General features: G+C 40.2%; 1 protein-coding gene across 2 annotated transcripts in view; it reads right to left on the reverse strand.

Moving 5' to 3' along the window:
• Positions 1–12500, reverse strand: part of LOC138046228 (uncharacterized) — a 30395-nt gene that overhangs the window by 8597 nt on the left and 9298 nt on the right. The window contains exons 1-2 of one of the 2 annotated variants that reach the window (XM_068892932.1): positions 12253–12500; positions 5160–5404 (exon numbers count right to left, since the gene is read on the reverse strand). The exon at positions 12253–12500 is cut by the window's right edge and continues 450 nt beyond it. In XM_068892932.1, the coding sequence (XP_068749033.1) occupies positions 5160–5404; positions 12253–12500 (493 nt within the window). The remainder of the gene's footprint in view (positions 1–5159; positions 5405–12252) is intronic. The other variant, XM_068892969.1, reaches the window with a different exon arrangement.

Consider the following 12500-nt stretch of genomic DNA (forward strand, 5'->3'; position numbering starts at 1 on the left):
GCCAACGAGGTAGGAAGCAAGATTGCTTCGCAAAATCAAAAAAGACGGAATTATTGATGACGTAACATTCCACAAGATTCTACCCAGTGGATCTTCTCCTGGTGTTTTATATGGTCTGCCAAAGGTTCACAAGGCTGGATGCCCTTTCCGCCCTATTGTGTCCTCTGTGAACACCTACAATTACAATCTTGCTTCCTACCTCGTTGGCATACTTCAACCAATTTCCACCAACCAACACACGGTTAAAGATTCATTTAGTTTTGCAGATTGGGCCAAAACATACAAACATAACAACGGAATAATGTGTTCTTTGGATGTCACTTCTCTTTTTACAAACGTGCCGCTTGATGACACAATACAGATTTGTCTGGACAGATTGTACTCTCTCCCGGATCCTCCGCAGTTACCTCGTTCTGTTTTGAAAGATTCTTTGCAGTTTGCCACTAAGAAGAGTCATTTTATATTTGATGGCCAATACTACGATCAGATTGATGGTGTAGCCATGGGTTCACCTTTAGGCCCCGTTTTGGCTAACATTTTCATGTGCCACTTTGAAGAAAAATGGTTGATGAACAGCAGATTCTGTCCTTCACTTTGGTTCAGATATGTAGATGACACCTTCACCATGTTTGACTGCAAAGACAATGCTAATGAGTTTTTAAGTTTTCTAAATAGTCGACACGATAGCATTAAGTTTACTCTTGAATTCGAAGAAGACAATAAGATTCCATTTTTAGACATCCTTCTCAAACGCTGCCCTGACAACACTTTCTCTACATCTGTCTACCGGAAGAAGACATTCACAGGCCTTTACACCAAGTGGGACTCATTCACACCTCGCAAGTACAAAATCAACCTCATCCGCACTCTCACCTATCGATGCTTCCGAATTTGCTCCTCCCCATCTTTATTACAGGCCGCTATTAAAGATCTGAGAAAGCTCCTGTTGCAAAATGGTTACCCTCAAGGCGTTATCACGTTCAACATTAACGATGTATTGAACAAAAATAAAAACAAATCAAATAACCCTGTTCAAGCTACAGTCCCCAAAAAAGATATCTTAATCGTGCTACCCTACTTAGGTCTTCACAGTAACCAAGTCACGAAACGTCTGAAATCCTGCGTATACAATTTCTACTCTTTCGTCAATCTCGAGATCATATTCCAAAACACACGCCGCATCAACTCCTTTTTTCCATACAAAGATCGCTTGAACCGATCTCAGAGGTCCAAGGTCGTCTATAGAGCTGTCTGCTGGAACTGCGATGAATTCTACATTGGCAAAACAAAACGAAGACTCCACGACAGAAAAACAGAACATTTCAAGGCCCTAGCTAAAAGTGACCATTCATCAGCCATTGCTGATCACGTGAAAACCACTGGCCACGACATTAAATGGGATCACTTTGACATTTTAGCGTCCGGAAAAACTGACTTTCACTGCAGAATTAAAGAGACTTTGTTCATTCAAGAGCTAAAGCCTTCCCTTAATGTCAATATTAGTAGTGAGAAGTTATTGCTGTTTTAGCTGTTACTTTTCATTATGTCCAGACACGTACTGCTGCAGATCATTTTTCTCAGTCTAGGTTCCAGACCCCTATTGTTTGCGATATATATATAGTTTTTAAAAAATTCTGAAAATTGTAACGGTCACTTTTGAAAATGTGTGCTGACTAGCATACGAAACGTCAAGTTTTATAAAAATGCGTTGGAATACCATGTTTATCATCGCTGTTTGTGTTATTTTCTTAATCAAGCTACGATGGCCTAAGAACAAGAGTTTATAAAATGGTTCAAATTCCTGGTAAGGATAAAGAGGATTCACTGATTCGTATTCATGGTATAAAATAAAAAAAATTCCTCCTCGCTAATTGAACCTTCTGCAAAAGAAATTACAAGAGAATTTCTCGCCTCTTCAAAAGACAAGTTTATTCCACCGTCCTACGGTCATGTTGGCCGAATCTTAAGTTAAAAATATTCGCGCCTTTCTACCGTACTCGTCCCAAGTCTCCGGTACACGGATCTAACCGTCCCAGCCTACCGTTGTCCACTATCTTAAAGTCCCTATTGTGCTGATCGATCGCGTAGAAATGCTCCATCATGTAATTTTTAGCCTTGGGTTGGTAGGTACGTCATGGATGGGGAATTATTAGGTCCCCATGGGGTTTGCATGTACCACTGAAAATGTTATGGTCACGTGACTTGACTCACGCTCACGCGAGTCTGCTCATATTCATAGAGACATGGACACTAGCTGGGAGAATCAAAATGGCGGACAAAAGATTGTTGATGATCACGGATAGAGAAAGAACCTATAAAGTGTCAACAATGACTAAGAAAAAGAAGTTTCATTGAGAAAGACCTTGGCATACGTTACTGGTTGCGTTATATTGGAATGTTCTGCCTAACTGAAGAAAGAGAAGAACATTTATTGGTTGGGTTTCCGAAAAGGAACAACCATTGTTTGATGCCACTGGAATGGTGAAAAATTTACCAAACGTTTGTGCAAAAATTGACAGTGTAAGCTGCAGGAATCTTGCAGAGAAGGTTACTACGACAACAATAATTATTTGCGCTCAGTTGTGAAATAGTTTGACTCCCTTGTTGTTTATTTTTGTTTAAATTATGCATTTTCTATAGCAGTCTTATTTAAATTATGTCTTTCTTTTGATGAACAAATAAATACGTTTTGTAGCTATCAGAAAAACAAACTTGCAATACACTGTAACTTTAATCATATTTAACAGTTATTTGCCAAAGGCAAAGTGAGTGTACCTCTGAGACGAATAATTGTGTGAGTATAACTGCAGAGCTGAACAACAGAGAAGTGATAATCGACACAGAGAATAATTGATAACCGACACAATTTATTTCTGTTGTAAAGGTCACGAGTGCCTGTGGGAGCCCTGCCATTTTGTTTTGCTTTATATTGACCAGCTAGAGTGGTGAAAGTAAAAGCATATTATTATTTCTATAGGAAACCACTCAACCAATCAGATTGCTGGAAACTCTTTGTTTATTCCCGAAATTCTGATAATTTATTATGGTTGCTGTTATTCTAGCATTTTATAGCTCTAGTGGCATTCAGACATAGACATTTGACACTGTCATATAGCAATTGAAACTGTGAAATAAATCGAGGATATTACATGGCCGCACGGAGATACGAAATTTCTCTTCGAGTGTCGCAAAATATTTTGTTTTTGTGTATGTAAACGAGGCTATCACGTAGCAATAGTCAAGGATTTCTCCGGATGACTAATTGTCCTTGTCGATAATTGATGTAAAGAAGAAAAACACAAGCGAGGAGAGCAATGCTTTGTACACTTGGGTCTTAATCGAGAGGCTAAGTTGTATTGATATTGGCTCCACCTCTGAACAGATTTACCTCGTGGTCGTTAAAGAGGGTTTTATATGTGAGCGAAAGAGAGCTTGCAGTTCTATCCCGCGCTCATTGCTGTGAAATAAATGTCTCCTTGGCTTTCTACGAGAGCCCTGTTACAACTTCAAAAGAAAGGATCGATTTATATATTTCCATCAAATGGTAAGAGTAAATCGTTTCAGTAGTTTCTATACTGCTAACAAAATTTTACCACATTTCAAGTTACCTTATTAGCGCATAACAGTGAAAGTCGTCCATATATTGCTTGATTCAGTTTTTTCGCTCCAATATAATGATATTTTGGACTAGGTGACTGAGATTTCCGTATGAAGCGAATGTCACCAAGACCAACAGATCCCGGTTGAAGTCCTCCTTGGTAAAATGACACACCCGAACAGACAAGATAGCAGTCAGGTTTTCACGTTTGAGGAATCCATCCACGTTTTATTTTCGCCGGCCAACTTTTCTTTAAATTTCAATTTTCCGGTGTAAGCTTCTGGTTTTTTTTCTATTTTTTATATGTGTTCTCAAGTCTAGACATGTGTCTAGTTTCATCCCCATCGAAAGCGTACACCCCAACAGCGGTAATTGTTGATGTGAAAAAGCCTTGCTACGTGTATTGAGCAACATCTGAAAGTTTCGTTGGTAAATTAAACACTTCCCCGTGTGAAAGCAAACAAATACGTTAGCTGAAGCATCGAAGACGGCTGTCGCTGAAGGAAGAAAGTGAAAAAGGTACGCTTGTCGAATATTTCTTTGTCACATGTTCAAGGTGTTTGTCTTGTTTACATTTGCTCTGGCTGATTTTTGCCGCCTAGTTTGATTGACTAGCAAATCTTTCAGTATTAAGTGACTTGAGTTTCTGTCGCACTTATGGCCTACATAGCCTACTACCTATTGAACCACAAGACCGTTTTCCATAGTTCACCTTACATCTGAATTTCTCAAAGCAGAAAGGTCACACAACATTGAGAAAGTGATCGGGGATCGAAGAACTTGGTAAGGTCCAACACGTTTGTTGACTATTGCTACGTCATAACAAGTGATATCCAAGATGGTGCTCTCCAAGTCACGAAAGAGGCAACTTCAAAGTCACGGCTCTTGTCACATTTTAACAGGGAACTGGACAAAACTGCAACTATTTTCGAATTCCTGGGGAAAAGTTTTCTTAATTTAGAGGAACTTTTTCTAGACCGTACTTTCCCTTTAAGTCACCTTAAATCGCCTTAAGTCGCCTTAATTCCCCTTAAGTCGCCTGATTTTTTGGGCAATTTTTTCTTAAGTCGCCTTAAGTTACGGCGACTTAAGGTCCCAGAGTAGGCCTTCCACATTTCGGAGCGCTATTACATTCAGTCATTTTTTCTGTTTCCGAACAGCATGTTCTCAGGGTATAAAGACACATTCGCAACATTCGTGAATGCTGTTCTGGTCGATGTTTATAATTTTCTATGCGTATATCGATGTTTTAGTCGCTACTTTTTGAGAACGAAGCATACAAAATTTTTGAGCAGCACAGCCTCCTTTGTTCATCGAAGTTTTTCTTTCTCTCATCACCTGACACTTCCAATAGTCGGGTCGACTTTTCAAATGACGGGTCGTCACGACCTGATCGGATCGTCACGATCCGTCGAGATATTTGAAGCTGCCCCTGGCAGTTTGACTTCCGACGGTAAAGCTTACTTCCCTTTTAAACTTCACGACCCGACATCCGGTGAGTAGGGCCATCAACAGCAATTGACGACCCGACTCAGTTCATGTATGTTATGTGTGAACCTACCTTGACAGTTTCTGGCTCAAGGTCATCGCCCTCTTTGGCAAGGTTTCGGTTGATAAGGGCATTGGTCAAATGTGATTTTCCCACTCCAGTTTTACCGCATAATAAAATGGTCATGTGTGTACGGCCTGACAGAAAATATTGCTTTAGTTGATCCTCGAACTTTGGCCAACCACCGATCTCCATTCTTGCCTGATATACAAGATTTTTGCAATGGAGGTCAAGAGCTTCTCCATCTGCCATTGTACCTGTCAGCATACGATAAATATTATTAAAAGCTAGATTATTGGAAATTGCAGTTCTAGAGTCTTGATTGGCTTAGCCATCTTGGTACATGAGCTATTATACCATGCTCTTCAAATATTAGTAACTGTAGGCATAATTTGTGGGCGTTTTTAATAAAACAATTATTCCACTCACGCTTGTTAGATCTGAGGCTAGATGATCATAGCCAACCCGGCGCTACGCGTATCGTTGGCTATCTCATATCCAACGTGCTCTCGTGGAATATAATAGGGACTGCAAGATCTACGACGGCGAGTCACCTCTAAATATAACTTTGCAAGATCGTAAGTTTTTCGAGTTTATAATGTGGGCGAAGAATCCTGGAAATAAATTGGTACGAGCCGTTTCAGAGTAAATATAGTAAATGAAAGGTTCACATTTGTATGCTCGCGTTTGGTGATGTCACGTCGTTCTGCAGAGCACCACAAGAATATGTGCTGAAATGCGCGCCGCACGTGCAGTACGATTATCTTTCCCCTTTTAACCAATGATATTATTCTTTTGTGGCGTTCTTGTTGATGACCCCGTCGTAGATCTTGAGCTCTTACTACTCGACAAACATTTCGGTTTGAAATTTCGGAAATTCCGTTTTGAACAAAACACGCCCCAAGTCACCGCGCTCTAGCATGAGTTTTGAGCCAACCAAAGAGCATGCTGTGAGCACGAGAGAGTAGAGTGGGTCTGGAAACAAGAATTTGGTCAAATAGAACGCTCCATTTCTGCCGGACCCAACGGATTGATCACTCGGAACCACCTTCAGAGGTGATCCCAAATTTTCGGGTCGGACCGAATCGAAATGGACCGTTACATTTGACTTCCGACCGAAATTTCTGGAATATTTGGTCAAATGTTGGGCGCCCCTTTAAGTCCCTAATGTTCTTACGATGAACAAATCAACTTATTTTTACCAAAATTAAACAGCTGTTGCTAATTTTCTTGAGATTTTTCGATAATAACCCCACAAAATAAAAGAGTTTTTTACCCGGAGTTCCATGATTATAGGTCCTGATGGGAAACGTTTTACTGAATTCTAATACGAAGACATGCAGTATATCGATTATGAGCTGTTGGGGTTTTCGTTTGCTTTGTATAGAGGGAAATAACAACAAGTAGTATCACCCAACTAGTGGACTAATGCAAATACTGCATTTTAATTGGCTACGCTACTAGAGGACTATTAGTGATAGTCCTCGAGTGGCGACAAGCGTGACGCTTTCTTTCGTTTTATTCCCAAATAAATATTTCTTCAACTTGCATTTGCTAACTTTATTATTGCCTTTTCTGTCCTACTAGTTCGGTGATACTAAAACAATTAGACCCTTCGCCCTCAAGGGCCACGGGTCTAATTGTTAACTAGACATGTCTACTCTTTGTGCGAATGGAAGCTTCCTGGTGACCAGTGTAATACCACGTTCATGAGGTGTCCATTAGCAATCAGTACTCGGGAAAAAGTACCTTAACATAGAGAGATGTTATTAATGTTTCATATCTTGCAGTTATTTCTATAAGAACGAGAGCGACTCTTAGCAGTCACAAGGGAGTTGGCGAAGTAGTGGGAGCACTCGCTTTCCACCGTGCTGTGTGTACCGGGTTCAATACCCGGACTAGGCGCAACATGAGTGGATGGAGTTTGTTAGTTCTCTACTCTACTTTAAGTTATTCTCCGCGAGGGGGTGCTTTGGTTTTCCCCTATCATAAAAAGATTTGATTTCATCCGGGTCCATGAACCGCCTCTTCATACTTTCTCTAGGACTGACTACAAAATTCTGTGCAGTGTCAAGTTACAAGCAATCGTAGAGAGTAAGTTACAAGCAATCGTAGAGGGTCAAACCATTTGACAAATCAGAACAGTTTCATACGGCTTTTAAAGGTGCTGAAGATGACTTCTGGCATCAAGCAATTGTAAACGAAATAAATCATAAGTCAATCCAATGAAAGTGTGACGCACTCAAGTAGACATGGTCGCTTTCTAGTAAGTAATTTCGATCAATTTCTCATAAACGTATATTCCTCATAGATGGACCGGTGCATCAAGTGGTGTGTGGACCTCAGTTGTCAGATAGGGGAAGTACTCGAGCCGGAGTGAATTTTTTCGGGAGACCAGTTCAAAACTGTAATGATCCTCTTTGACTTTCAATTCTTGCATTCGCTAAAATAATTGCAAGGCCGCTTTCAATCCATACTATTACGGAACTGAGCCCTCCTTGTACAAACTGCGATAGGGATATTGTATACGTTGTGGGTCAAATCCGGTCCCATGCTGAATCCGTTTTTACCTAGGATAAACTGTCGATCCTCATTTTACCTAGGTTGAATATGCACTCTACCTAGTTTAAGCTATTAACACCCCAAAAAGGACTATACCTTCCCTCAAGCTCTTTCTTACGCATCTCAAAACATCTTCTTAATGTTTCATATCATGTTATTGGGTTCTGTATTCATACACTTATCCATTCAGTCTCAACATTACAACATAGATAGGAAACAAAGAACGGTAGTTGCGCACTTGCCGGTCTTAACTATTGGTTGGGACATAGAGGAAGCTATTCCTAACCTTCAAAGAAGTCAAAGAACACGTATGGAAATACTGCACGAAGTGAAATATGAAGATTGCGTTGAATGATGCAACACCCACTGGTTATGTATGGCTCGAGATATTTTACAGCGAAATGGTATATCAGAAACTGAATTTGCCGAAGCAAATGAAGGCTTTTAACTTTATTTCTATAAGAACGAGAGCGACTCTTAGCAGTCACAAGGGAGTTGGCGAAGTAGTGGGAGCACTCGCTTTCCACCGTGCTGTGTGTACCGGGTTCAATACCCGGACTAGGCGCAACATGAGTGGATGGAGTTTGTTAGTTCTCTACTCTACTTTAAGTTATTCTCCGCGAGGGGGTGCTTTGGTTTTCCCCTATCATAAAAAGATTTGATTTCATCCGGGTCCATGAACCGCCTCTTCATACTTTCTCTAGGACTGACTACAAAATTCTGTGCAGTGTCAAGTTACAAGCAATCGTAGAGAGTAAGTTACAAGCAATCGTAGAGGGTCAAACCATTTGACAAATCAGAACAGTTTCATACGGCTTTTAAAGGTGCTGAAGATGACTTCTGGCATCAAGCAATTGTAAACGAAATAAATCATAAGTCAATCCAATGAAAGTGTGACGCACTCAAGTAGACATGGTCGCTTTCTAGTAAGTAATTTCGATCAATTTCTCATAAACGTATATTCCTCATAGATGGACCGGTGCATCAAGTGGTGTGTGGACCTCAGTTGTCAGATAGGGGAAGTACTCGAGCCGGAGTGAATTTTTTCGGGAGACCAGTTCAAAACTGTAATGATCCTCTTTGACTTTCAATTCTTGCATTCGCTAAAATAATTGCAAGGCCGCTTTCAATCCATACTATTACGGAACTGAGCCCTCCTTGTACAAACTGCGATAGGGATATTGTATACGTTGTGGGTCAAATCCGGTCCCTTGCTGAATCCGTTTTTACCTAGGATAAACTGTCGATCCTCATTTTACCTAGGTTGAATATGCACTCTACCTAGTTTAAGCTATTAACACCCCAAAAAGGACTATACCTTCCCTCAAGCTCTTTCTTACGCATCTCAAAACATCTTCTTAATGTTTCATATCATGTTATTGGGTTCTGTATTCATACACTTATCCATTCAGTCTCAACATTACAACATAGATAGGAAACAAAGAACGGTAGTTGCGCACTTGCCGGTCCTCGAACTCGGACACTTTGCAACGACGAACATTCCAAACCCAACACAGTTCTTTTCATTGTTTACTGTTGTATAGTAAGTCAAATGATGTTCATGTATATAAACCAAAACTAGAATGTGGCTTGTAGATTCATTGACAGCTCTGCAAATTTTTTTTTTTAACAGATCTAGTTGAATTCTCATAGCCAATCGCAGGTACACAGCAGCAGACGAGGTCTTAACTATTGGTTGGGACATAGAGGAAGCTATTCCTAACCTTCAAAGAAGTCAAAGAACACGTATGGAAATACTGCACGAAGTGAAATATGAAGATTGCGTTGAATGATGCAACACCCACTGGTTATGTATGGCTCGAGATATTTTACAGCGAAATGGTATATCAGAAACTGAATTTGCCGAAGCAAATGAAGGCTTTTAACTTTAAAGGGTGTGACAAAACTTATAGGCCCGTGTAACTGTGGTAAGACATTCCTTCTAAATACTCTGAATGCAAAATACTGGACATTTGCCTGGGTAGGTGCTGAATTATGTGAGGTAATTTTTTTGAATGACTTTTGCTGGTTGGAGGAGATTAACCTTTGGCACGATTAATTGCTATTACTTCTTGTGGGGCAAACTGTACACTTACCTGCTCCCAAGTTGCACTACTCCAAAGACATTGAATTTAAGCACGATGCACCTATCTTTTATACAGGAAAAGACGAAATAGTTTTTGTGCGAGGTGGGACAATAGACTCCATCACGGAGACTGCTATGATGGATTGCCGTTGGCGCATGTCCAAATCGCGCCAATTGATCAACGAGAGATTCAACCTTGCCGCCGCTGTTTCGTTGACCTAATAGTGCCTCCTCAAGAAAACATCATCGCTAATTCGTAAAGTCTTTCGTTAACTATTTTCCAATTTGCTGAAAAAAATGACCACCGGTAGTTGTCGGTAACGATATGTGAAATACTACTAATATTTAAGAGCATGAACGGACGACACGAATTACCATGACGAATTACCATTGTTATCAACTTCTTTAAAGTGCCCCTGTGATAAAAAAAAACACTTCCTTTTTTCCTTCAGATTTTGAAAGTGTGTTTGCTGACTGGCAAAATTTTGAGCTTTGAGTTTTATCCAAAGGCCGTTTACTTTGAGTGTAAGTTTTGGATTTCACGGTCCGCCATTACTCGCGTTCAAAACTGACCGATTGGACCTCAGACGGTTGGATCCAGGGAAAAGTGACGTCAGAGGCTAACTAGCTTAAAATGTCAGCGTGTGAACGCAGCTTATTATATATGCAAAGCGTGAGTTTAAAAGTCTGAAAGCCCAAAACCCCCGTGCTGCATATTAATTCTGCGGCGTACACACGTATTGCATTCTTAAACTAGTGAACCTTTGACGTCATTTTCTCCTCGATCCAGCTCTCTCAAGAACATAATGTTAGTAATAGCGGACCATTAAATAGGAAAATTCCAGTTAAAATAAAGAGGTGTCTTTTTGAAATCAAGGCTTAAAACGTGGGTCACTTAGTGTTTTGTTAACATAGTTTTGAAATCCAAAGAAAAATATGAATTGATTTTTTGTTCACAGGGGCACGTTAAAAGACAGTCTGTCGGTTTCATTTATCATTTCTACGGAAATTCTATTTGAAAACCAGTGTATACTGTCGGAGATGTTTAAAAATAAATTCCCAATCAAATTAGCCCAGAACAATGGAATCTTGGAGGGTAATGCGTGAAAATTAAAGAAGATCTTAGTATTAGACATTTGACACTTTGAAGAACACGAATTACCATTTTCCAACTGAGTAGTCTGCACAATAAAACAGCAAAATTGAACAAAACAGTTACCGCAAGTGAACATATATAGAGAAAGTCATTCATGTTGCGCAAAAAAAGGTTTATTCTCGGATACCCCGTTGAAGTTTTAAATGGCCTTTTTTAAAGGTCATTCTTTGAGGTCCTCCGTTGTTTGTATTAGTTAATTTGTGTAGCGTTCTTGCAAATGCTTAAAGTGCTACTACTACGAAAATTTGTGTGTCCTTTTTGAACTTAAATTGACTTTAAATGTTTATGGTAATAAGGACAGCTAAAAATTAAAGCGCTACATGCTATGTTAGCCTGGAAATAACCGGATGAAAACCACTAACAATCGGTCCGCCATTACTCAGTTCGCAAAACCGTAGCCCACGAGCGAATGGAACGCGGTCTTAAGTGTGATCTTCGGTCGTGACATCATACACTCAAAGGACTGTCGAGCAATTTGGAGAGAAGTAACAGGAAAGGACCCAGAAAGCTAGTGAAAACATTGAAGGAATGTCTTCGCGGATATCTTCCAGTTCCAGTTCGTCGGGGACCGATGAAGGAGATAGTTTACAGGAAGAAATCGGCGAATTTTCGGAGTTTATACCATATGACGAGTCACTGGAGACGATAGCTGCAGAACAAGAGGCAGTTCAATACAACGAAAGTTTAGCACAAGAAGCTGAGGAAGAAGAGCGACTACAGGCAAGATTTACTCAGGCCGTCAGTGTAAATACATGGTACGATTAGCTAAATGTTAATTTTTATAATATACAACGGCTCTACGGTTTTAAACTGGAGTGCAGCGATGTTGTCGCTGTTGGGAAAAGCCTGTTGGGAAAAGCTGTTGGGAAAAGCCTTGAAATCGACTGTTGTTTACCCGGCTGAAAAGTAGCAAAAAGTAGCAAAACCCGTAATTCATAAATTAACTAAAATCCTGCAGTTGCAAACGAGAACAACCTTGGAGAAGCTTCCCATCTAAGCTTATTGTAGTGAGTTAATCACTTCGAAAGATAAAAGGTGTGAAAAAAAAGTACACGTGTTGAGTGTATATTGATCTAGTCAGTACAATAAATTCACTTTCATTTGAAAATACGCGACGCAAGATTCAACAGCATTTTGTCTTACCTTTACCCTTCACCCGATCAACGTGAAATAAGCTAATTTACCGTTAAAAAAACAAGGAAAAATAGTTTGTTGGCAGTAAAGTATTAGGATATTTTTCTTGAAATAGGTTCTAAGCTGACATGTCGGCAATTGTAGGTGACAAAAATGTGAATTCATACTCGCCCTTCGACGACTCCGGCTGGATACGGGACTTGTGGCTTTTTGCTTCCAAATTGTTGGACTGGCTCCTGGTTTCAAACCCCTCAACGTCCAAGGGATATGAACAGTTCGAGTGAAGCAGTTTTTCGTAAAATGCAAGGAGCAGATACCAAACTGGCCCCGGGGACCGAAGATTTTCCTGAGCATATCCACGAACTTCTTCCATCGTAATCGACCGCGATCGCTGAGAGGCGATAAGTCAATGGAA

The sequence above is a fragment of the Montipora capricornis genome, chromosome 1 (assembly GCF_036669925.1).
Source record: "Montipora capricornis isolate CH-2021 chromosome 1, ASM3666992v2, whole genome shotgun sequence".
NCBI lineage: Eukaryota > Metazoa > Cnidaria > Anthozoa > Scleractinia > Acroporidae > Montipora > Montipora capricornis.